Source organism: Narcine bancroftii, chromosome 7, assembly GCF_036971445.1.
Source record: "Narcine bancroftii isolate sNarBan1 chromosome 7, sNarBan1.hap1, whole genome shotgun sequence".
Taxonomy (NCBI): domain Eukaryota; kingdom Metazoa; phylum Chordata; class Chondrichthyes; order Torpediniformes; family Narcinidae; genus Narcine; species Narcine bancroftii.
In genome coordinates this window covers 31,584,214-31,609,470 of record NC_091475.1, presented here as the reverse complement: position 1 = coordinate 31,609,470, position 25,257 = coordinate 31,584,214, and the positions used below count along the sequence as shown (strand labels likewise).

Sequence of the window (25,257 nt, the reverse complement as noted above, 5' to 3'; positions counted from 1 at the left end):
GGATACAATATCTATTTCAATCGTTACCAATTCACCTAACAGAGAAATTCTTCAAGGAGCTAAAGAAAATAATAAGGAAATTCTTATGGAAAGGGGGGAAAACCGAGGATAGTGCTAGATAAATTAACAGAATCGTACAAACAAGGGGGCTTACAGCTACCAAACTTTAAGAATTATTATAGAGCAGCACAATTAAGATACCTATCACATTTTTATCAAACAAAGGAAAAACCAGATTGGACCAGATTAGAGTTAGATAAAATAGGGGAGAAGGTACCTGAACATATACTATATAAGTGGGATGAAAAGCTGGTACAACATGGGAATTCACCAGTACTGCACCATCTGCTCAACATTTGGAAGAAGATTCACGTAGAAAGGAATAAAACAAAATCAACTAATCCCCTTCACAATAGATAACCTTTCCTTCAGAGAATGGGAGAGAAAAGGGATCAAAAGAATAGAAAATTGTTTTTCGGGAAATAAATTATTATCTTTTGAACAAATGAAGGACAAATATGGTATAACTCACGGTACAATGTTTGCATACCACCAACTGAAAACCTACTTGAAGGACAAATTGGGAAGCAGGCTGAGGTTACCAGAAGGAAGCAATTTTGAATATGTGATTACAGACACAATGATAATTAAAAGATTTATAACAAACTTGTACATCAAACTGCAAGAGAAAGAGAATGGGGAAATAAGCTGTAAACCCAAACAAAAGTGGGAACAAGATCTAAACATAAAGATAAAGAATGAAACATGGGAAAAGCTATGCTCCAGAACTATATACAATAAACACAATGTTACGCATGATACAATATAATGGTTACACAGGCTATACACCACGCACCAAAAGTTAAATAAACAGTATCAGACAGATGTTTTCGCTGTAAGAAGGAAACGGGAACAACAGTACATACAATTTGGGCATGTGAGAAAGTGGAAAAGTTTTGGGAAGATCTAAACCAGGTATTAAATAAAATCACAAAAAGCAACATACCAAAAAATCCAGAGATCTTTCTTCTAAGTAATATAAGAAGTAAAGAATTTGGACTCGATTTGGATGGAGCACAAAAAAGATTTATGATGATAGCCTTAGCTGTAGCAAAAAAATGTATTATGTCAACCTGGAAATCAGAAGATAACCTGAGAATACAGCAATGGTACATAGAAATGAATAAATGTATTCCATTGGAAAAAATAACATATAATTTAAGAAATAACATCACAGTATTCAAACAAATTTGGGAACCGTACATGGAACACAACAGAGAAGTCCTACTGCGGACCTCCACCGCCTAAAATGACAGAATGAGAAGAAGACGAAATGAACTGACCCAGTGTGTAAAAGTAGATGACACAATTTTCTTGTTTATTTTCATTGTGTGATGACATTGTTTAATGGGTTTAATGTATCGTATATGTTGAATGTTGAGTGGTGGGGAGGGGGGTTGAAGGAGGGAGGGAAGGGAGGGGGGTAAAAGGGGAGAACATGACACTGTGTATATTCAAGAGGGAATTTTGGTCAACATGGTTCATAAAGTGAAAAATAAAAAAAAAACATTAAAAAAAAGGAACAAGACAGGACAGGTGAGAGAAGTATGTGTAGGTGAATATTATGGGTCAAGTGATCATAATGCCATTAGTTTCAAGTTAATTACAGAGAAGGATAGGTCTGGGCTTCGGGTTGAGATTCTAAATTGGAGAAAGGCCAATTTTGAGGAAATGCAAAAGGATCTAGAATGCGTGGATTAAGATACGTTGTTTTCGGGCAAGGATGTACAAGCTAAATGGAGGATCTTCAAAGGTGAAATCTTGAAAGTACAGAGTTTGTATGTTCTTGTCAGGATTAAAAGTAAGGTTTGCAGGAATCTTGGTACAGGTATAATTTGTATCTCGTGTGGAAGAAGAAAGAGCTGTATAACAGGTATAGGCAATATGGAGCAAATGAGGTACTTGAGCCATATAAAAAATGCAAGAAAAACCTCAAGAAAGAAATCAGGAAGGATATAAAAAGATGAGGTTGCTTTGGCAAACAATGTGAAGAAAAATCATATGGGTTTAGACAGGTACTAAGGGACAAAATTGGTCCCCTTGAAGATCAGAGTGGCAGGTTTTGTATGGAGCCAAAAGAGATGGAAGAGATCTTAAATGTGTTTTTTTTGCATCAATATTCACTCAGGAAATGGGTACAGAGTTGTGGGAACTAAAGAAAACAAGCAGTGAGGTCATGAAACCTACACAGATTAAAAAGGAGGAGGTGCTTGCTGTCTTAAAGCAAATAAGGGTGGATAAATCCCCAGAGCCTGACAAGCTATTCCCCTGAGGTGAAACTCGTGTAGAAATTGCAGGAGCCCTGGCAGAAATATTTAAAATGTCCTAAGCCTCAGGTTGTTCATGTTGTTTAAAAAAGGCTCCAAAAGTAACCCTGAAAATTATAGGCCGGTGAGCCTGATATCAGTAGTAGGTAAATTATTTGAACATGTTCTAAGAGATCAGATATACAATTATTTGAATAGTCAGAAGCTGATTAGAGATAGTCAACATGGCTTTGTGGATGGTAGGTCATGTTTAACCAATCTTATAGAGCTTTTCGAGGAGGTTACCAGAAAAGTTTACGAAGGAAAGGCTGTGGATGTTGTCTACCTGGACTTTAGTAAGGCCTTTGACAAAGTCCCAAATGGGAGGTAGTCAAGAGAGTTCAGATGCTAGGTATTCATGGTGAAGTAGTGAACTGGATTCGACAATGTCTAGATGGGAGAACCCAGAGGGTAGTGGTGGATGATTGCTTCTCAGACTGGAGGCCTGTGAGTAGGGATCGGTGCTGGGACTATTGTTGTTTGTCATCTATAGCAATGATCTGAATGATAATGTGGTAAATTGGATCAGCAAGTTTGCCGATTACTCTAAGGTTGGAGGCATTGTAGACAATGAAGATTTTCAAAGCTTGCACAGGGATCTGGACCAGCTGGAAAAATGGCAGATGAAATTTAATGCAACCAAGTGTGAGGTGTTGCATTTTGGAAGGATATACACAGTGAATGGTAGAGCTCTGAGGAGTGTGGTAGAACAGAGGGACCTGGGAATACAGTTACGTAATTCCCTGACGTGGCATCACAGGTGAATAGGGTTGTAAAGAGAGCTTTTAGCATAATGGCCTTCATATATAAGACATTGGTGAGGCAAATTTGGAGTATTGTGTGCAGTTTTGGCACCTAACTGCAGGAAAGATATCAATAAGATAGAAAGAGTGCAGAGAAGATTTACTAGAATATTGCCCAGATTGAGTTACAGGGAAAGGAGAAACAGGTTAGGACTTCATTCCCAGGAGGATTTGATAGAGGTATTTAAAATTATGAGGGGGTTTGACAGAAAAAAATGTAGATAGGCTTTTTCCACTGGGGATTGGTGAAGATATAAACCAGAGGACATGGGTTAAGAGTGAAAGGGGAAATGTTTAGGAGGAGCACAAGGGGAAACTTCTTCACACAGAGATGGGTGTGTGGAATGAGCTGCCAGCTGAGATGGTGAATGCGGTCTCAATTTTAACATTTAAGAAGAATTCAGACAGGTTCATTGATGGAAAGGTATGAAGGGATATGGATTGCTTCAGGTCAGTGGGATTAGGCAAAAAATGGTTTGGTACAGCCTAGAAGGGCCAAAAGGATCTGTGTGATAGTACAGATTCTATCATCAATGTGTATATGTACATGTGTACATGTGTTCAGATGGTAGTGTAGGATGACTGTGATTGGCTGAGAGTGTAGCCACACCTACTGGCAGGTCTTAAAGCATTGCTCCTAGCCAGACCAGGTCATTCTGGACTGGTTGACCTACTTGTGATATGCTCCAGTCTTTTAGTTAATAAAAGCCTTGGTTTGGATCAACAAGTCTTTGGTTCTTTCGACGCACATTACAGTCTGTTTCTGTGTGGTGGTGTTCTATGGTTCTAAATCCCATACATCTTTAGAATGTGAGAGGAAATCCACACAAACACGTAGCGAACGCATTAACTCCTTAATAGCACTCCGCTAACCACTAAAGTTACTGTCACCCTAAACAATGTCAGTTAAATGTCAATGCTGTAATATACTGGAAGAGATTGTCAGAAGATAGAAACATGAAAGTCTGTAAATGCTGTGATTTTAGTTAAAAAAAATCACAGAAATGCTAGAGGAACTCAGCAGGTCTTGCAGCATCCATAGGAGGTAAAGGTATACAACCGATGTTTTGGGCCTGAGCTCTTCACCAGTTCAGAGGTGTAAATCCATAGTCAGAATGATTTTTGATCTTCCAGCTTTAACTGATCTAATACTATTTCTTTTTATTACGTGAGTGGGGACCATAAAAGGAACCTGATATAAGTCATTCACTCTGTCACTGGTTCACTCTTTACTACAGGACTCACATGCAGGGTCTGTTCATGTTGGTGATGGGGATTTCTTGGATGTTCAAATGTCCACCACAATTAAAAGCAGTTTTTGAAGTGAGCTTTTTATTTGTCTCAGCATTGCAGTTGATGGCCCATTTGGCACTGCCAGTGAAGATGTCTTTCTGTATGAAACCGTTGTTCTAGTTGGAGCAGGGATTGGAGTAACTCCTTTTGCATCCATTCTCAAATCTATTTGGTACAAGTACACTCACTCCGATCCAAATCTAAAACTGAAAAAGGTAATGCACACTCGACATATTGCTTTTGCTTTCTCGAGATTTGGTTTGTTTGTTGGAATTGGTCAGCAGAATTTAACTGATGTTTATTTTGATGTAATACATAAATACAAAAAATAAGTATTTGGCAGTTTGTCACAGATTTAATGCAAAAAGAATGCAGCAGGAAGGGTTCGCTCCTCTGGTCAGCTGTTCCCTTTCTTCTCCATGTATGAGGTTATCTGAAATTCTGCTGTCTGGGACCTTGAATCGTAGGTTCATGAAGCAAAGGAGGCAGTCAGCTCATCATCTCCATATCAGCTGAAATGTGGCTATCCCGACTGATTTCACAGTCTCCATCCTGCTTACCAGCCTGACAGTTTAGTGATTTTCAACGTACAGCCAAGCACATTTTACTTGAAAACTTCCACCTTCTACCTATACCCACAGCTCAGCATGAAATAGGAACTGAGAGCCTATAGCTTTCCACATTCAAGGATTATTTGAATCATTTATGTATTAAATTATGGATTGTAGGATAGTTTAAAACCAAGATAACCCCATTATTATGGTAATAGCTTATTGAAGCCATGCTCCCAGATTGAGATATGTACTGACAAGTGAGAGTGCATGAATTTGACCAATTCCATTGTACCTGTGATTAAATTCAATCAGACATCATTCACAAAATCAGAACAAAATGTAATGAAAAGTTGTGCTATTTCATTGACATAAATACTGTAACATCCAATAATTTGAATCATTAATCATAAACAAATTGGCTAAAATGTAAATTTGGAAACCAAAATTGGATGATATGACTAACACAATAAACGGCCTTAATCTCAAAGAGGAGTTGAATATTACCATCAAGAAGAGTCAAAATAATGGAATGCAATAGCTTTATCCCACTTGATTATGTATAATGCTCTAACTTTATGCAGGTACAGGTTTTGTTTAAAATTGGAGAATATTATTAATGGTACAAGATTAAAAAAAATTAGAAATAAACCACCTTTAATATGTTACGAATGAGCAGTAAACATATGATCACCAATTTTGAAGGTGGGATAATGGCATTCTCCAAGTCCAGGACTTTCAAGACCAGGCAAAAGTACCAGTACCGCAGTGCAGAGATGTATGCTCTTAAACTTCAAAGTTTATTAGATTTATATTTCTGCTTCAATTTCCTGGGTCTCCAAACAGTTTAGCATTTTACCCATCCTGCCTGTCACTGTTCCTTCACTTAGTTTTATTCGTTCAATTTTAATTTGATTCTGATATCTCATAAGCTATATTCCCAGCTAGATTTGGCAGTGGAAAATATTATTGCCCATCACATGGGCTGCTGCAATTGTTCCCCTTAAACCTTTTAGAGACAGAATCTGGATTAAAAAAAAAAATCTATTATATTTTCTTCCAATTACAATCAGGCAACTGGAATTAAACTAATTCATCTTCCGAGCATCCTGAAAGTCCAGTTCCCGGTATCCTGCGGCAATATTCATTGCTCAAATGGATTGTTTTAATGGTTATTCATGATTAAATGAGTCCTGGTAGAAATACCCATACTTTTTATTTGTCTCATTCCATTTATTTCATCTACAGTAAATTCACCATTAAATTATGTGCAAACTGGATGTTTTTAGTTCAGTACTGTGGAGAAAACAATTGAGGTTTTAAGTCAATGACCTTTCAAGATCACAAAATTAGAAAAATCAGTTATTGGCGGAGAGTGGGAGGTTTGAACTAGTGGAGTTGTTCTAGTGAACCGGTGCAGACTCGAAAGGCCGACGTGGCCTGTTTCTGCTCCGTATGTGGTTATATGGTTAAGAGCAACCTAAAACATTGGGAGGTGGGGGTGGGGAGGGATGCTATGTTGTTAACAGAAGTCTTTGTATTTTGATGGAAGTAGAAATGCTGCTCAATACATTGACAGTTGCACTTGATGGAAGACAGAGCAGAGCTTTGGAAGTGCTGTGGTGTATAAACCCACATATTTGACCTCCAATCAATGACAATTAATTCTGTAGGAACAAATAGGTTGGTGGTGCATTACTTCAATTTGAAAAATGGAATGGGAGAAAAGATAGATGAGAAAATTATTTGGATAAATTTTGATAAATGCAACAGAAGACAAATTGTACAACAGACACTGAGTAACTTTAGTGTTATTAATATTTCTTAGATCTACTTCTACTGGCTCTGCCGAGAGACCAGTGCTTTTGAATGGTTTGCTGACCTACTTCAATCCCTGGAGTCGCAGATGTTTGAAAGTGGCAATGCCGATTTTTTGAGCTATAACATTTATCTGACAGGATGGGATGAAAACCAGGTAATCATTTAACATTTTACCAAACTCATGCCAGATCCAGTTTTGCCAGAATTTTTTAAATCTCTTCCTATAGTTTGTAACTGTCATTCTGTAGAGAATGAATCTTAACAAGAGTGATCCAGTGATCCATGGTGCTGTCCAGAGCCTAGTCAATAATTCAGCAATGGAAACACACCAGTGGCTGGGCAGGTCAGAGTCTAGTATGGCTGGGGCTTTTGCTGTGATCCATATTCTGAAATAGTATGCCTAAATTATCATGTTTAGTTCCTCCAGTATCATATCACATCTTCATAGAATTCACTACAGTAAACTTTAATTTCCAGTTGGTTTAATATTTTGCCATTGTTAGCTGCATTTTTGCTGCAATTACCTTTCCATGTTAGGATTAAGTGTAGATTAGCATTTTAACATGCGCAGGAGTTGTTTGAACAAATGTTTAAAAAAACTCGTCAGTTTGGGGAGGCACAGTTGGTGTAGCGGTTAGCACAAAGCCTTTACAGCGCCAGTGATCAGGACCAGGGTTCGTATTCTCCTCTGTCTGTAAGGAGTTTGTATGTTCCCACCCATGTCTGTTTGGGTTTTCCCGGGGGCTTCAGTTTCTTCCCACCATTTGAAACATGCCGGGGGTGTAGATCAATTGGGTGTAAATTGGGCAGCACAGATTCGTGGACCGAAATGGCCTGTTTCTGTGCTGCATGTCTAAATTTTTTTAAATTAACTTTTAAAATATTAAAATTCAGTTCTGCAGACCAGAATGACTTCAGCAATTTCAAACTTCCTGCAAATGTTGCAGAATTGAAAGTTTCATGTCATTCAATCCAACTATCAAAATCTGGTAAATGTTAAACCACAGTTAAAAATAAACAAATGTAGACTTGAGAAACATTTGCAATATGGGAAATGCATCACGTGTACAGAATGCACTGTAAAGAATCACAGTATTTTCAGTTGGAAATTGTTGATGCCTTCCAGGGAAGTAAACATGCAGGACTGTGGAGGCAGTGCATGAAAGTGGATTTACTAGATTAGTCAACAGGGAGAAGATCCTTTTCTGTGCCATAATGGCTCTATAGAAGAAGACCATTCAGTTCATCATGTCTGTGCCAGTTCTTTGAAAGAGCTGGCCAATTTACTTCACTGGACCATACCCTTTTCCCCAGAATCTGAAAATTAGACCTTGTAAAGTTCATTTCCTATGCAGTGCTATCAATTAGACCTGACAGACCAGAAATTGAGATTAATAGGCTTTAATTGCTATAAACTTAAAGGCATATCTTACATGCTGTTGGCCCAATTCCAAGGCCATACTGAGGGAGAGGATTGGACGTACTGCCTTTATTAGGAATCCTGAAGGGGGAGGAGTTACAGTATCAGAAGTGGGACAAACAGTACATTGCCTGTATTACAGTGTTCCACCTCATCCTGTTGCCTTTTGAAAATTCTCCTTCCGTTGCCCTTTTATAGGGGCAGCATATTTGTGCCTTAACAACAATTTGTCCTGGAGGGAAAAATCTCATTTTTACTCTACCTCCTTTGCCAGTCATTTTAGATCTGAGACCTGATTATAAACCACTTGCTAGGACTTCCTCTTCCTCACCCAGTCAAACATATTCTCAGCATTTTCGATAATGTTTCCATCGTGATTCACTGGGAATAATCCCACATTTTCTCATCTCCCTTCATATCAAAAGACATGCTTCTTGCTAAATTCCTAAGTAATCTCTCCAAGACCGAGGCAGCCTTCCTAAAATGTGTAGTCCAAAATGGAATGCAATATTTCATCTGAAATCCAGTTGAGGATTTAATAACTTTATATTCAATAGGCCAGTTTCCCACATTCCTACTAAAGCACATTGTCAACTTATCCCACCTCATTTGAAAGGTTTGTGAATGTCTTTATACTTGTATCCTTCAAAAATAGAGCCATGTTGTTTTTTCCAAAAGCACATCACTTCAGATCTAAGAATTAAATTGCATCAGTCAGATAGTAACCATTCCTCCTGTGTGAATACTTCTATTAATCTGTTCCTATTCACTTCATAATTTGCCACTTTGTTAAGCTTTATATTATCTGTACATATATAACATACATCAATAACAAGAAAAATAAAGCTCCTAATTCTGATACCGAGAACTTCATGACCATTGTTGATTAAAGTCTGATTAATTTTATAATTTTGTCCTCCCTTAGAAAATTATTGTCCCTTTTATATCCATGTTTTATTATTTTCCAATTAATTCTGTTATTTATAATCAGAAAATGATATATTGACTATATTGTCTTGACATCTTCAGAAGATGTCAGTATGGAATGTAGTATCTGTTACTTTATTGGAGAATACAATCTAATTAAATAGACACCATTTGTCACTGGATATGATTTGACTTTAAGATCTGAGCAGGTTTCATCACATTGATCTATGCTCCCAAAATAAGAAATAATTAGGTACAAAGCGGTTGTTTTGCACCTCTCTAATTGCAAGACTTTCTTCTTCAAATCAGACCCTTTGCCTTCCCTGTTATGTTACTTACTAACCTCTTCTCTTATTTGCTGTTTGTCCATATTACTGTCTCCTCCAATTGCTCTGTTGTGCACATTGTACACAGCCTGAATGTCTGTCATAGTTTGCATCTGAGCAAAAGACACAACTAAACCAGCTAATTTTCAGTTTCTTATATCGAACAAAGTGTTTGAACCCTTTGGTTCGCCATCCCTCTGAAGAAGTTTATTCTTGAACAATACCATTGCTCCTATTTGATCATTTCTCCTTCCTTGTAACATATTGTAGCTGGCTGCGTTTAATTAACAATCTTTGCATAAACCAGTTTCTGCTATTGACATCATAATAATTTATGCTAAATTTCAGCATTGACTCCCATTCTGGTTTCTTTTGCTTTAACTTCCTTCAATTCCCACACAAGTTGAAATGTTGCTGCTGATCGTCCATGCTAGTTTTCTGTGATCCGTGCTTCCCTTCTGCAATGTCGAGTATTGATTCCTGTCACCAACAAATTAAACTCTCCCTCAAAGCACAATTTACCTTCTGCAATGACATTGAACTCAGACCTGATCAGCTGCAAGCAACCTGGTATGGATGTTATCTCCTGGTCCTGATATACATGGGAATGTGAAGCAGTTCCTCTTCCAATCATGTCTTCACTTGTATCACCTTCCTGTATCTCACTAAACTAGCATCTCACTAATCCAGCTTTGAGATCTTGTACTTACTATGTTATCCTGCTTTTAATGGGCAGATCCGTTGCACTTTAGGTTTTTCATACACATGATGTTGACTGCAATATTGGCTGCCATCCTTTTCCCTTCCTCCCACCCTCTCACTGAAAATGTGGCACCCATTCACACATATGAGAACAAAAGTTACCATATTAATTTATCTTTATCTTAACTTTTCTTTGATATCATGATGTGTCTTTGAACATCTCTCAGATTGTATTGGTTTAAGAGCACCTTTCAGATTTTACCCAGCGTATTATGCGACAGATTATATCATATTTTATATTGTATATAGATAGATTTTTGAAGGAGATAGATTGTGGGGGTTTAGTGTAGGTCACAAATGCAAATACTTCACAAAACAGATCTCATTTAAAATGCAAGAGCTTTGCTCAAACCAGATACTCTGGGCCTAGGGGCTTTGTAGAGACAATAAAAACTGCTTTGCTAGAGGTTTTCATGAGGAGGTGCAAACAGAAGAACTCAAACTTGAGAGACTTCACAAGTAGGTATTAATTGGACTGATGCTGTGGAGTAATGGATTATTGTTTTGAAAGCAACAGAAGATGGAGTCTGGTGCCACAATCTGTCTGGTTGCAATTTGCTATTCTAAGAAGGCCATGTGGTTTTGCAAGCAGAGAGAGAGAGAAAATGGAGACCAAACATGCTTTCTCTAAGAGAGAGAGAGAGAAAGAAAACTAGTTTCTGCAGTTATAGCAAGTTGGCAGCTTATTGAAACCCCATTTTGAAGACAGGTTGTGAGCTCTGAGTTCAGCTTTTTGAAAACCTTTGTGGTGCATACAAGAGGAACTGGCTGGCTAGAGTGTTTCACCTGAAGTAAGGGAAACAAAATGAACTTTTGTGGTGACCTGCAGAAGAAGAGGTTATCATTTGGAAAACTCTGATGGGGCAAATTTCTTCACCGACACACTGAAATGGCTGATCAGAGGGAATCAGTTTGTGGGTGTCCAACGAGCAAGAAATCTCTCTCTGAACCCAACAAGAACCTTCCTGAGTGGTAACCAATTACTTTTAAGCACCAGAGCTTGGTAAAAATTCATAAATTTTAAATTCTCTGCACAGTATAAGAATTGCCTGATATCAGTGAACTTGGAGGAGTGAAAAGTGAGATTGGACTGTGAATCAAAAATCTTTTATGAACTTATGCACATTACATACACGTGCATTTAGAGTTAAAAGGGAGTTAAGTTAAGTTAATAGTAATAAATTAAAATTTGATTCTATTTTTATGTTTAAAGAAAATTAAAAACTACTTTTGTTTCAGTAACTATTTGTCTTAGTGAATTTCTATTGCTGCTGTGTTTTGGGGTCCTCTGGACCCATAACAATTATAAAATGAAAAGCCTGGCACAATGTTTCAGCCTTCATAAAACTCGATATCCATCAATAAGTAAAACATGACATATCTGAAGCTGATGTTGCAATTTTAGAAGTATTAAATACACTCCAGGCACATCCACATCTGAAAGAGAAAATAATAGGTTGATACTTCAGGTATGATGCCAATTCATTTTAATTTTGGTTGATTGTCAAAGTTATATTTCATTAGAGATTCAAACAGGGACTATTGTTGTTAATGTGAGCACATAATTAACTCAAATCTGGGCTATTTTAACTAAATAAAGGAGAATTTGCTATTTTGCATGCCTTACTGAATTGTATCTTTGATAGGATGATCATCTCAGAATCAGAATTTATTGTCATTGATGAGTCATGAAATTTGGTGTTTTGCGGTTGCATCTTAGTGCAAACATTCATATTATGAACCATCTTATAACAGTAATATATTAACAGAATAATAGTGCACAAAAAGTAAGGCAGTGTCTTTGATTCATTAATCATTCAGGAATCTGATGGCAGCCGAGGAGAAGCTGTTCTTGTGTCGCCGAGTGCTCGTCTTTAGGCTCCTGTACATCCTTTATGATGGTAGCAGAATGAAGAGGGCATGGGCTGGGTGGTGGGGGTCTTTGAGGATAGAGGCTGCTTTTTTAAGACCCCGCCTCATGTAGATGTCCTCGATAGAGTGGTGTCTGGTGCCAGACTACTTTGCACCCTAGGCAAGGCCAACTACCTGCACGCCCAAAAAAACTTGCCAACTTCGATTTTCAAAAACAGATGTTTTGTAGAAAAAATGAAAAGCACTAAACTTGAAACTGCTAAATTTATTTTAAATTTCAAGAATAAGTAATACATCAATCTTTGATGATCTTTCTCAAATACAAAAGAGACTATTTTGGCGCACAAATCATTTTGAATAAAAAGGCACTCGGTAGAATGCAAACCTCTGCCAAGGGCAATACAACATTAAAACCTTTTACTTCACATACCTTTAAGTTTATATATCTTCCAGTGTCCATTTTTTCCCACAAGAATGATGCAGTATGAAAATGTCCCTTTGGCCCATCAAGTTTGCTCTGACTTTCCCCTAACCATTTTTACAAATCCATGCTGTTCCCTTTTTTTTAAATTTTCCCACATTTCTATCATTTCGTCCCAGCTTCTACAACCACTTACACACCACAGCAAAGGCCAATAATCGACCTGGCCACATCTTTGACATTTGAGAGAAAATTAGAGCATCCAGAGGAAGCTCACATGGTCACGGGGAGAATGTGCAAACTGCGCACAGACAGGGCCAGAGTTCAGGGCAGAAGCCAAATGGCTGGAGTTGTGAGGTAGTAGCTCTATTAATTGCACCTCTGTGAGGCACCATCAACTATAACAATAATCAAGTTGATTACATGTCTCTTTTAGAACTGCCCGGAAAGATGGTATCTCCATATAACACAACAATAACTGTAAGAACTTGCAATACATTGACAGAGAAAATGTAACTACAAAATTTCAGTATGGCTTTACACACGGACATTCAAGCATGATTTTCTGTTAGTCTGCCTTTTGAAGTTCTCATGTTTTATGAAACTTTGACAACTACGATAAACAAAATTATTAATTTAATGACAAAAAATAGCATGGAGTAATTGATGAGTTGATTTCTTTTAAGAATTTATATATTTTTATTTTTCATCTACGAATATTGATGGTTATTCTGCTATTAGAAACCAGCTAGTACCTGACCTGAGCTATCTTTAATGAGTTACCCTGGACCTTCTTGGTCTCAAATCTGCTTAGCTCCTCTTCTCATGAATTATGATCCTCTAAAAAGAGGCTTGTCATGGACCGACCGACTTTTCTTGAAGAAATGTTAATAAATTGCTCAAACAGATGTTATAATTATTGGAACAATAAATGTAACTATCTCACTTATTCAAAAAGCCAAATACACATTTAGGCTTACATAAAACTCCCCCCAACAATTGGCCTACAGGTGCACACTGGAGCTCCCGACGCTGACTCCAAACCCTCTGCTTGGCAGTCAGCCTATAGGTGCACATCGGAGTGCCTGAAGCTGGCTCCAAACCCTCCCCTCAGCCTACACCAGAGCTTCCAACACCCGGGTTCCAACTCCAAACCCTCCCCTGTCCCATCAGCCTATCGCACGTCGGAGCTCCCGACGCTGACTCCAAACCTTCCCATCAGCCCACCTGAACTGTGGGCACAATTTGCTCTTTTCAATACTGCTCCTAGGCAGCTACCTAGTTCGCTCAATGGTAGCGCTGGCCCTATGATGTTGCAAGCCTAGTTAACAACATTTTGGAGTTTTTTCTTGTCCTGAGGTTTGGCGCCTCCATACTAGAGAGTGATGTAACCAGCCAGAATGCTCTCCATGGTACACCTGTAGAAATTTGGGAGTCTTTAGTGTCCTACCGAATCTCCTCAAACACCTCACAAAGTATAGCCACTGGTGAGCCTTCTTTGTGATTGCATCAACATGGAGCCTCCAGGACAGATCCTCAGAGATGTTCACACCCAGGAATTTGAAGTTTTTGACCCTCTCCACTACTGAGCCCTTAATGAAGACTGGGTCATGTTCTCCTGACTTCCCCCTAAAGTTCACAGTCATCTCCTTGGTTTTGCATATTATTAACATACCGACTAATGTTCATTAGTGTTAGCCAAGTGTATCTTGTTGGATAATCATGTTGCTGTTTGATTTCGTGACACTCACCAATTCAAGTGCCAAATTATACTACTTTCAGGCCACTCATTTTGCCATGCACCATGAAACCCAAACAGATGTCATCACAGGACTCAAGCAGAAGACCTTGTTCGGGAGACCAAACTGGGAGTCTGAATTCAAAAACATTGCAAAGAAGCATCCAAGGTAGGACGAGTGAGCAGGGCAGTTGTACCTGAAGTGTTGACTTACTTCATTTTTAACATATTTTTAAATTTTGTGACAGTGTGAAATGCAGAGTTTATTTCTGAAATGAGTTAGTGATGCAATCCATTTTTCTGCTGCTCTGATTTCTATTCTTTATTAATATGAGATGTCAAATTAAAGCAGCCTGGAGCTCCCTTTTACTGGCTGGACATCAATTTATGAATTACTCACTGCTCTAGGTCGTGGTTGCAAGATAGCAGAGAGAGAGAGAATGCACATGACTTCCATTTTATACCTTAGGAAACATAATCTGAAAAAATGACATATTGCATCAGATAAAACCACGTTAAGTTTAAATATTCTTAAAACTAAAAGAATGTTTGGATTTCAGAATTTTTCTCTTACCAGCCCTAATATATACATATCTCTCTCATCATCTTTTCCAACCTTCTTTGCAAGATACTGTCTTCATTGACTGGCATAGATTGGGTATTAAATGTTTTAAAGACTTTTTATTTGAAACAATTTTGCTTCCTTTTTTTGGCATTTATACGTTTGGCATTTTGTTCAGCCTCTGACCCCTGACTTTCCGAATTCCCGAGGCAAAAAACTCTTGATACATTTTTTGATTTACAACTTTCTCATAGCAGTTTGATAACTTTGATTTACAATAATTTGCTTGATTTAAGGCTAGCCTCGTTCGTTGAATTTAAGAACAATTGGGAACGGGATTTGAATCTTTAATTCTCAGATGAGATTTGGGTCTCTATTTGTAATCTGACTAATATGATCTCCTTTTGTACACAACACTGTTAGTTGCAATTTAAAGTGGTCCATAGAGTACATATGTCTAAATATTCTCTTAAAATAAGCATTTACTTGTTATAGAAAAGGGTAGTGATGTCTACTTCCCTCCAATTAATAAAAAACTGACATGAATGTCTTATTATTTTGGATTTCATGCATTGTGCTGTGTGCCTGGATGTCACTGATGTTGAAACAGTGACATTTATTGGCCTGCATTTTGAAGTCAACATCAGTGTTCACCCCTATTACTTACAAATAAAATGTTTGCAAATATCAACAGCTTGGATTTTCCCCTGTTCTGGTAATCAGTCATCCAGCACCAATTTAGCCAGCTCTCCAACAATAAGCAGTAGTGTATCCTCAAAAGGGCTAATCAATCACTAATATTAAAGAATACTTACCGATCACAAATTATAAAACTTGGCAACAACTTTCAAGAAGCTTGAGAACAGGACAAAGTTATCTGCTTGAATGGTACTCCTTCTAAACATTGATTCTATCCTGCTCTGTTGTACAAGTCTGTATCATCAACAGCGGCCATTCTCAACCCCTTTTTGTGGCCCTGGGTCTCCCCTCAAAATTTATGGGCTCCCTTCCCTGTGAAGCAGTCATTTAGTTTGTTTCTTCCAAAATTCTACCAACCACATAAAAAACAAAATATATTTACCATTATGTACTCATGTAATAGTTGATACCATGTAAAAGTCGACCCTTTTATTGTTGAACCAAAAGTCTGGTATTTTCCATATATCACAAATAAAAGTTGATGCATGATCAATGACACAAAGACTGAAATTACTGGAACTGAAGGCTTTTCTTAGCAAGAGATGGTCAGCATCGCTTGTGTTGCTGGCTCTCCCTGACCTGAACTCGAACTGGAGGCAGGATTGTGGCATGACTTTATGGGGGATAAAGGGGAGGAGTCAACAGCCAGCCAGTGAGAGCAGGGTCCAACATAAAAGATCATATCATTTACATATACAATAGTGGTTTCACCACAAAAGTCAACCCTCCTATTTTGGCCCTAGCCACCGGCCCAGCTGAGCTTCTATTGGCCTGACTGCAGACTGTCACCTAGGCTCCGGCCGCCCACACATCTGAGGTCCCAACACCCTGACTGGGGACTTACCACCCGGTCCCGGCTGCCTACCCACCGGTCCAAGCTCCAAACGCTCCAAATGCAGATTTACCACTTAGTCCCAGCCACTCACCCACCCATCTGAGCTCCCAATGCATCGAATGGTGCAGGTACTTACCACAATCAAAAGTATTATGCATGTAATAGTTGACCCCCCTGCCCCAAAATTTTACCCTAAAAATTGGTCCACAAAATTCGATTATTACATGAGTATATACAGTATGTTATGTGAGGTGAAAAAGGAAACAAGGCTTTTACTCTGAGTGTAACAACTGTGACTGTAGAACAAACCCTAATGTACGGACAGCACCAGGCAATTGGGCCAAAGGATCTTCTTCTAAGATGTATTCTACTGTGTTCTATGTTAAATAGCAGACAACAGTGTAACTCAATAATGTAAGGGAATGGCCATCTCCAACAAGAATGAGCCTTACCACCTTCCTTTCCACTCCATGACCCTTTAAAATGATCAGAGTCTGAAGACTTAACTGCATTAGCCAAATAAACACTGTTGGCTGCAGAAATGGTGAAAAGTTTTGTTTTGTGACATATGATTCACCTCTCGATTTTGTGGAATCAGATGCCTTTGAAGTTTCCACTCTTGCTAGGCTTCCCCCAGACTCCAGTGATCCAGCTCCACTGAGATTTTTCAGTTCCATTTGATTTCTAGATGGCAAAGAACCTCCAGCTAGGTGAGACACCAGCTTACCCCAAGGTCTTTGGCTCTTTCTGAAACTCCTGGTATGAGATCTGGGCAGGGTTGTTGGAGGGTTTGGCTTGTAGTTGGCTGTGGGGAAGGAAACAGATTATGTTCATTTTTTTTTGTCCAAAAAAAATCATCTAGCATGGCAGAGATGTTTTTGACAAAAACACAGAGCTGAAATAAAAAATGTTCCAATAAAAGGAGGGGGCATAGACAATTGAGGCTCTGGTAGTACCATATCAGGGCCTTTCATTTGTAGGAAGTACATTGTCAAATTTAAATTTGTTCATTTCGACAAAAGAGCATGGAAGTAACTGGGAGCTGGTGGCCCCTTTAGTTAAAGGAGGAAGCAAAGAGCTCTCAGACCATTCTGGTGAGGGAAAGTGGTGTACAGCCAACTGGAAGCAAATTGTTCATGTGTGCTCTAATGGCTTTCAGTTCATTCATGCAACACCTAAACTCATTTCAATACTAAACTTCAGAGATTCAATGCCCCCTTCCCCAATTTTTCAGACAACAATTTCCTATTCATAATTCCATTTCTGAACCCATCTTTTGTTTATTGTATATTACCATCCCATTTTTACCTTGCATTATTATTCCAATTGTCCTATGATCCTTCCTGAGCCTTTCTCCAGATCACAAATATGCCTGACTATTCATTTCTCTACTCCCTTTCCCCTGCCCCATATTTGCTTTCTTAATTTTAATGATACAGCATAATAGAAGCCCTTCTGGGCCATGAAACCTGTACCTCTTAACCTACCAAACCGTGTTTGTTTTTGAGAGTGGGAAGGAAGCGGAGCCTCCAGTGAGTCATGGGGACCACATACAAACTCCTTACAGACAGTGCTAGATTCCAATCAGAGTCGCTGGTGCTATAATGGTGCTGTGCTAACTGCTACGCTGACCACGTTTATACTGACTACATCTCCAGAGGGTATTTTTTCCCCCACAATTCTCATAAAGGGTCATTGTCCTGATAATGTTTGTTGTTTCTCTCTCACAGATTCTACCAGTCTATTGTATATCTCGAGCATTTTCAGTTCACATTTTTTCTACATTTTTGGAGTTGTAAAATAGCATGAATGCTTGGTTACTTTGTTGCTGCTTTGAGAAGGATCCTGAATTCCTCTTAACAACATAAGAACATAAGATATAGGAGCAGGAATATGCTATTTGGCCCATCAAGCTTGCTCCGCCGTTCAATAGATCATGGTTCATTTGATGATAAGCTCATCTCCAGGTACCTGCCTTTTCCCCACATCACTTAATTCCCCTACTATGCAAAAATCTATCCAATCTTAAATTTATTTACTGAGGCAGCCTCCGCTGCTTCCATGAGCAGAGAATTTCAAAGATTCACCACTCTTTGGGAAAAGCAGTTTCTCCTCATCTCCATCCTAAATCTACTACCTTTAATCTTGTGGCTATGCCCCCTAGTTCTCAACTCACCAACCTGTGGAAAAAAATTCTCCTTCCTCTAATCTCTCATTTTTCTGAATTCTAATTAAAAAGCATTATTTTGGGAAGTCACTGAATTTTATTTTTATTTTACAGCACCAATGTGGGAGTCTTCCTTTGTGGGCCTGCATCGCTGGCTAAAACTCTAAACAGGATGAGTATTGCCCATTCATCTGGTGATCCAAGAGGAGTACATTTTATTTTTAACAAGGAAAACTTTTAAGGTCTAACACCAAATTTTTACTCCTGAATCCAGAGCTGGTTTTAGCTCGAGGGAGATATTAAAACTGCTTATTGCTATTAACAAGCTTTTCATTCATTTCTTAAAATGGCTAACCTCCAGTGTCTTGTTTGCTTTAAGTTTGGGCTATATCCCATACCAAAAGCCTTTGTGACATGGTTCCAAAATCCTTATGATTTCTATGTAATGTACATGAAACAAATATAAATTAAGATGCTTGCTTGCTCATAACTATCTGGTTAAACATCTGGTCCTGTCAAATATCATATGGAGAATGAAATTTAATGTAATTACATTTCATGCACTTGAAGCGCTGTTTGCTTATCTGGGTTTTAATTGTCTGTGGAAAGTTATGGATCTTGGATCAATCCAACCCATACATGAATCCCACTTTTCCGGTTCTGGATGCCAGTTTCAGATTCTTCAAGCCCTGATAAAAGCAGGTCAAGACGAAACTCCAACTTCCATGACCATTTAACAAGACCATTTCCAATACAGTAACAATCTTCAAATAACATAACCTGGAAATTTCTGTCTTTATCCCATGCATTTGGACATTTTGCACACATTCTTCAGAGTATCTGTTAGTTTTCAACCACTTCCCTTCATTTCCACCTCAATCTGACCTATTTTTCCAGGGTAATGTAGAAATGTATCACCAAGTTTGGGTGTGAATACAAGATTTGTTGCTCTTGTGAGTAGGCAATAGACTCTAACAGGTCAATGTGACTGCATGTCTTTTCCATGACCTTTGTATATCATTGAGTGAAATTCACAATTACGTGATCGTCCATTATAGATTTTCAAACATGTTGCAGGTGAAATAGGTTATTTGAAAACCATCTGATTGTATTAAAATATAAATAAGCCCCATAATGAATCTTAAGCAATTCAGATTCATTGTCAGAGAACATACATGACATCACATACAATCCTGACATTCTTTTTCCTGCAGGCAAGGCAGAATTACCACTTATTGGTCGTGCAGAAAAAAAACTGTACTCAATATATACATGTAAAAAATAAAGAAATGTAAATAAACTGATTGTGTAATTCAGAGAAAAAAAATCAATAAAATGCCCAAGTTAGAGTCCTTAAATAATTCCCTGATTGAGTCTTTTATAGAGGAGTCTGATGGTGGAGGGGTAGCAGCTGTTCCTGAACCTGGTGGTGCGAATCTTGTGGCTCCTATACCTCTTTCTTGGTGGAGGCAGCGAGAACAGAGTGGGTGCTGGATGATTGTTGCTGCTCTCCGAACATCTCTGTAGATATTCTCGATAATGGGGAGGGGTTTTTCCTGTGATGTCCTGGCGTACGTCCACTACCTTATGCAGGGTTGTAAGCTCAGGGGTATTGTATGACCATACTGTATGCAGCCGGCCAGCACACTTTCCACCACACATCTGTAGAAATTTGCCAGGGTTTCCAATGTCATACCAAACCTCTGCAAACTCCTGAGGAAGTAGACATGCTTTCTTTATGATGCCATTTGTGTGTTAAGTCCAGGAAATATCCTCTGAGATAGTGACTCCCAAGAATTTAAATTTGCTCACCTTCTCCAATGATCACTGGATCATACACCTTTGGTTTTCCCTTCCTGTAGTTAATAATCAGTTCCTTGGTTTTGGTGACATTGAGTGTGAGTAGTTGATGGTGCATCATTCAGCTAAGTTTTCAATCTCCATTCTCTTCGCTGACTCATCGCTCCTTTTTATATAACCCACCACTGTGGTATAATCAGTGAATTTGTCGATGGTGTTGTTGTCGTACCGAGCCACTGTGTATAGCGAGTAGACGAAGGGGCTAAGAATGCAGGCCTGTGGTGCTCTGGTACTGATGGAGATTGTGGAGATGTTTCGACAGTGACTGCTATCCATAAAAAATGCCGCTCGGAAGCCAAGTGGGTTCTTTACTGCGATGCGTTTGAATAAATTCATTACCAAGACCAGATGAGTTTTATAATTTAATTAACACAAAAGGACTCTGAAATCAGTAGCATTTACTGTAATGTTCCTGATTTCAGAGTCCTTTGGTGAGATTTCTTCCAATTCATTAGGATTTTGAGGCCACTCTTCCAGCGGCCGAAGAAGAAACAGAGACCTGGGCACCCATGTTTATTATTACTTCAGAATAGATTTGACTTTCAAGTCTTGGGAAGCCACATCTGCTGGATTGCTAACCGTGTAAACATATCTCCATAGTGCAAGGGAGCCTTTTTCCGATTTTAGCTTCCACGAAAGCTCAGAACCTTGTGGTCTTATTTTTGATGTACTTGAGCACAGAGGTGCTATCAGTTCAAAAATATGGGGTCTTTTAGTTCCATCTGCTCTTTTCTCCACACTGCATCCATTCTGCTCACCATGGTGGCAACAGTCAACTCCATTCAAGGGATAATGGTTGGCTTTAATGGAGCACTCTAGTTTCTCCCCATCACAAACCCACAATGTGCCCCAACATTGGTTATTATGCAGTAATAGGTAACTAACAGTTCCGTAACTGTCCTCACATGCATCAGCAAAATGATGCAATAGAGCAGATGCCACCTTTCCAAAGTTTGTGGGTTTGAAGCATCTGTCAACCTTAAAGTCTTCCAGCTGATGAAGATTCTGAATCTAACACTTCCATTCTTGCACAATGGAGTCTGGTATCTCATCATCCCATCCAATCCTTTTCTGACACAAATCTTGCAGGATCTTCTTGGCAGCCAGGACAACTGGTGCCAATATTCCTAGGAAATCATGTCTTGAATGGACTGTTGACAGAATCCCCCTTCTTATGAGGGGTTGGTCTTTCAAGATGATTTTGAACTTAAAAACATCACACTGAATACACCATTGTTCACCTAATACACTTTCCACAGGAAGGTTGTCACGGTCCAAGTCAAGATTCTTAATTTCTTTTGCTCCCACTGTTTCAAATATGGCAGCCAACACACGACATCTGTTACTTATCCACTTAGTAAGCAGAAAGTCTCCCTTGAAACAACTTGTTCGTAGCTTATTATAAAGAGCTATTGGTTCTTTTTCTGAAGCTGCTGAAGTGAGGCAGTCAGCTACATAGAAGTTGTTCATGATGCTGCTTACAGCTTGAGGGCTAAACTGATCTATATTGTTCTCAGCACACTTCCTAAGGGCAAAGTTCGCACAACTTGGAAATGAAGTTGCTCCAAATAGCTGCTCCAAATTCTTTATTCCACCATGTTCTGATTGTAGTCTCCATCAAGCCACCAGAGGAGCCTTAACAAGTCATGGTCTTCATTTGGTACTTTAACCTGGTGGAACATTCCTTCAATGGCTGTAGTGATGACAACAGATTCTTTATGGAATCTAGCCAATTCTCCCTTCAATGTACTTGTCAGGTCTTGCCCCTGTAAGGACTGAGAACTCCCCAAAATGTCACTCCACAGTCAAACACCACCCATTTTTTTCTTTTGTGGATGCAAAACTCCATGGTGCGGTAGAAACCTTTTTTTTTGCCATCACTACGTTCCAAGACACCATCTGGTACTTTCTCTGTATAACTTGTGGATATCATGTCAGACATGAAGTTGGTGTAGTCCGAATGAAAGGAAGAATCCCTCTTAAATCTTCTCTTTAGGCTCAGTGTACATTGTTCAGTAACACTTCTATTGTCAGGCATGCATATTTCTCTTTCCTTTAAAGGTAAGCCATTGTCTAGCCTGGCAGATTTTGAGATTAAATCCAAGAACTGCTCATCTTCTCTTGAAGGTTCTTGGTCATCAGTGAGGCCCTCAGGAAAGTCAGTCCTGAACTGCTGTTCCCACAGCCTGTCACTGGCTGCTCCTTACCGTTATCATTTACTCTTCCTAGCGATCCATTAATCATCCAACCAAGCATGTTTACAGTAAGTGGTTCCAGAGCCTTTGGTACATCTGAGCCAATCAGCCACTCTATCTCAGAGTCAATTTCAGGTAGATGAACTTTCTTTAGATGAGACCACAGATCGATATTATTTTGATGTGGGATGTTTCCTTTGTGTGCACAGGGATAGTCTTTTGAGTGCATTTACTTGGGAGATCACAAAAATCACTGCTGTCTAGTCCAGCGACCTCTAAGCCTGAGACAATGCTGGTTTCAACGATCTTTCTTTGACCCATAGTTCTCAACCGAATACTTGACCTTCTTCCCTGAAGATTAAGTTATTCCTTAGTGTTGCGGAGAAAAGTGTTTTATAACGAAGGCACCAGGGCGTCACTTCAGAAGGAGTTTTATTTGCAAGATATCTTGGAAAATAGTCCCACCAAATATCGGGGCTGCTCTGCCTGTGCACGGACCAGCCGGTTTAATTTATACAAAGGTACAAACAATAGACACACGACACACAGAAGCTCCGAGAGCATCCACCATATAAGGGAGAAGGCAATTGTCATTGGTTGATACAAAAAGAAGCAATTTAAAGCCTGTGGCGGGATGCAAAGGATACACTGTCTTATTCAGCAGCGTATAGCTTAACGTACTGGGTGTCTTTGTAAAAATTAGTAAAGTTTTAGTGGGTGACAAAGAGTTAAATTTTTTCTTCCACAATTAGCTTCACTGGGAAAAATGGTGCAGTGTTGCCTGGGTCAAGAAGTGTTGCACTTCCCTTCCTGGCCTTGACTTGGACAGGCACTATTGAGAGTTTACAGTTATTTTCACTGGCCGCAGTAAGACCACTTGTCTGAACAGAGGTGATAGCACTGTTTCTAGCTGCTTCCTTTATTACTGCTTGTTCCTTTCACTTCCTTCTTTCTTTGGTGGATATGCAGCATTCTGGGATGGTTTAAACCACATATGTGGCAGCTGAGTCATTTCCTGCAGTTTTTTTTCTACCTTTACACTGACAGCCAAAACATACTCCATTTTCTTTTAGGAAAGTGATTTTCTCACCATGTCCCCTCTTTTCCAACTGTGGACACATCTCCAAAGCATGTCTTCCTCCATAGAACAAACAGCTCTTCACAGCAGGCAAACTCTCCTTTTCCTTATTTCCTTCATCATTTTCCTTAGCTGCAACTGTCACAGGGGTGACAAGGATACTCCTTTTTAATTCTTGGATGAGGCTGTCACTTGGACCTCCTTACATCTTTACTCACTTTTGGAGTGTCTTTGATATTTCTAAATACTGGATCTGCACTTGCCTTTCCAGGAAATTCACCATATCCTTAAAGGTAGCTCTTTGATTGTGTTTTGCCTCCATCAGAGGCTAGATGTAGGCAACTCCTTACAAGTTCCCTTGGCTGTCCTCTTGTGTACTGTTCCAGATAATAGACACTCTCTTGGGTTTTTATTCTTGCTTTCAATACTATGTTCAAAGGATTTAATGAACACTTGGTACTGAAGTGGGTCACTATCAAAAACTTAAATCTCCTTCTTGGCCATGGAAGAGAAACACTGTAGTTGGATTAATGATGCAGTGATTTCATTTTGCCTTTCCATGGCTGAGAATATGTTGCTCTGTTCACGGTTGCTTGTAATAGGTAAAGTAGCTGGAGATGTCACATGTGCATGTTCACCTGGACTTCTGATGCTTGACTAGAGTGTCAAGGGAGCTATAGATTGGATTTGAGCTATGGCTCTGTCTGTGATTGTTATTATTGGTATTTGTGAATTGGTAATACCGTGCTTTGGGAGGATTTATCTATGTTTTTTTTTAAATTTTTTATTTTTCACACCATAAATCACATTAGCCATGATACACACTTTTTCTTTTTCACACATATACAGTGACTTTTTCTCCCCCCCCCCTCCTCCCAAGCCACCCCCCCCCCCACCCCCATCCATTTTAGGTATACAATCTAGGTTACATTAAACCAGTCAGACAATGTTGTCATTCAACAAAAATACACCAGAAATTCTACTGAGTCCATTCTTTTCTTTCCTTCTCCTTCCATCAACTTAGGTAATGATTGTCCCCGGTAGGTTTTTGCTATTGTATTTAATGTAAGGCTCCCATATTTGTTCGAATATTTCAATATTATTTCTTAAACTATATGTAATTTTTTCTAATGGAATACATTTATTCATTTTTATACCATTGTTGTATTTTCAGATTATCTTCCAATTTCCAGGATGACATAATACATTTTTTTGCTACGGCTAGAGGATTTATCTATGTTTATGCATGTCTTGAAACTGTGGTACAAAAGAATCTGCCATATCATTAAGTGTTTTCTTTTCCTGTTGTTCTTTCTCAAACTATGACTCCATACCATCAATCACTTCAGATAGGATACTTCAAACACCGGATCCCTTTGAGGCTCCTAGTACTTTCACTTTGGCCCTAGTAGCAACAATGTTTACTTCCAGCTCCAGCTGTTCATCTTCCCTCCCGACCCGGTCCTCTTCCCTCCCGACCCGGTCCTCTTCCCTCCCGACCCGGTCCTCTTCCCTCCCGACCCGGTCCTCTTCCCTCCCGACCCGGTCCTCTTCCCTCCCG

General features: G+C 39.0%; 1 protein-coding gene across 1 annotated transcript in view; it reads left to right on the top strand.

The window, feature by feature from the left end:
* The window catches only part of cybb (cytochrome b-245, beta polypeptide (chronic granulomatous disease)), a 43,562-nt gene extending 23,638 nt beyond the window's left edge, over positions 1-19,924 (top strand). The window contains exons 10-13 of the mRNA XM_069889416.1: positions 4,515-4,677; positions 6,842-6,988; positions 14,345-14,469; positions 18,678-19,924. Of these exons, the coding sequence (XP_069745517.1) occupies positions 4,515-4,677; positions 6,842-6,988; positions 14,345-14,469; positions 18,678-18,804 (562 nt within the window). The 3' untranslated portion in view covers positions 18,805-19,924. The remainder of the gene's footprint in view (positions 1-4,514; positions 4,678-6,841; positions 6,989-14,344; positions 14,470-18,677) is intronic.
* Positions 19,925-25,257: the final 5,333 nt, after the last annotated feature.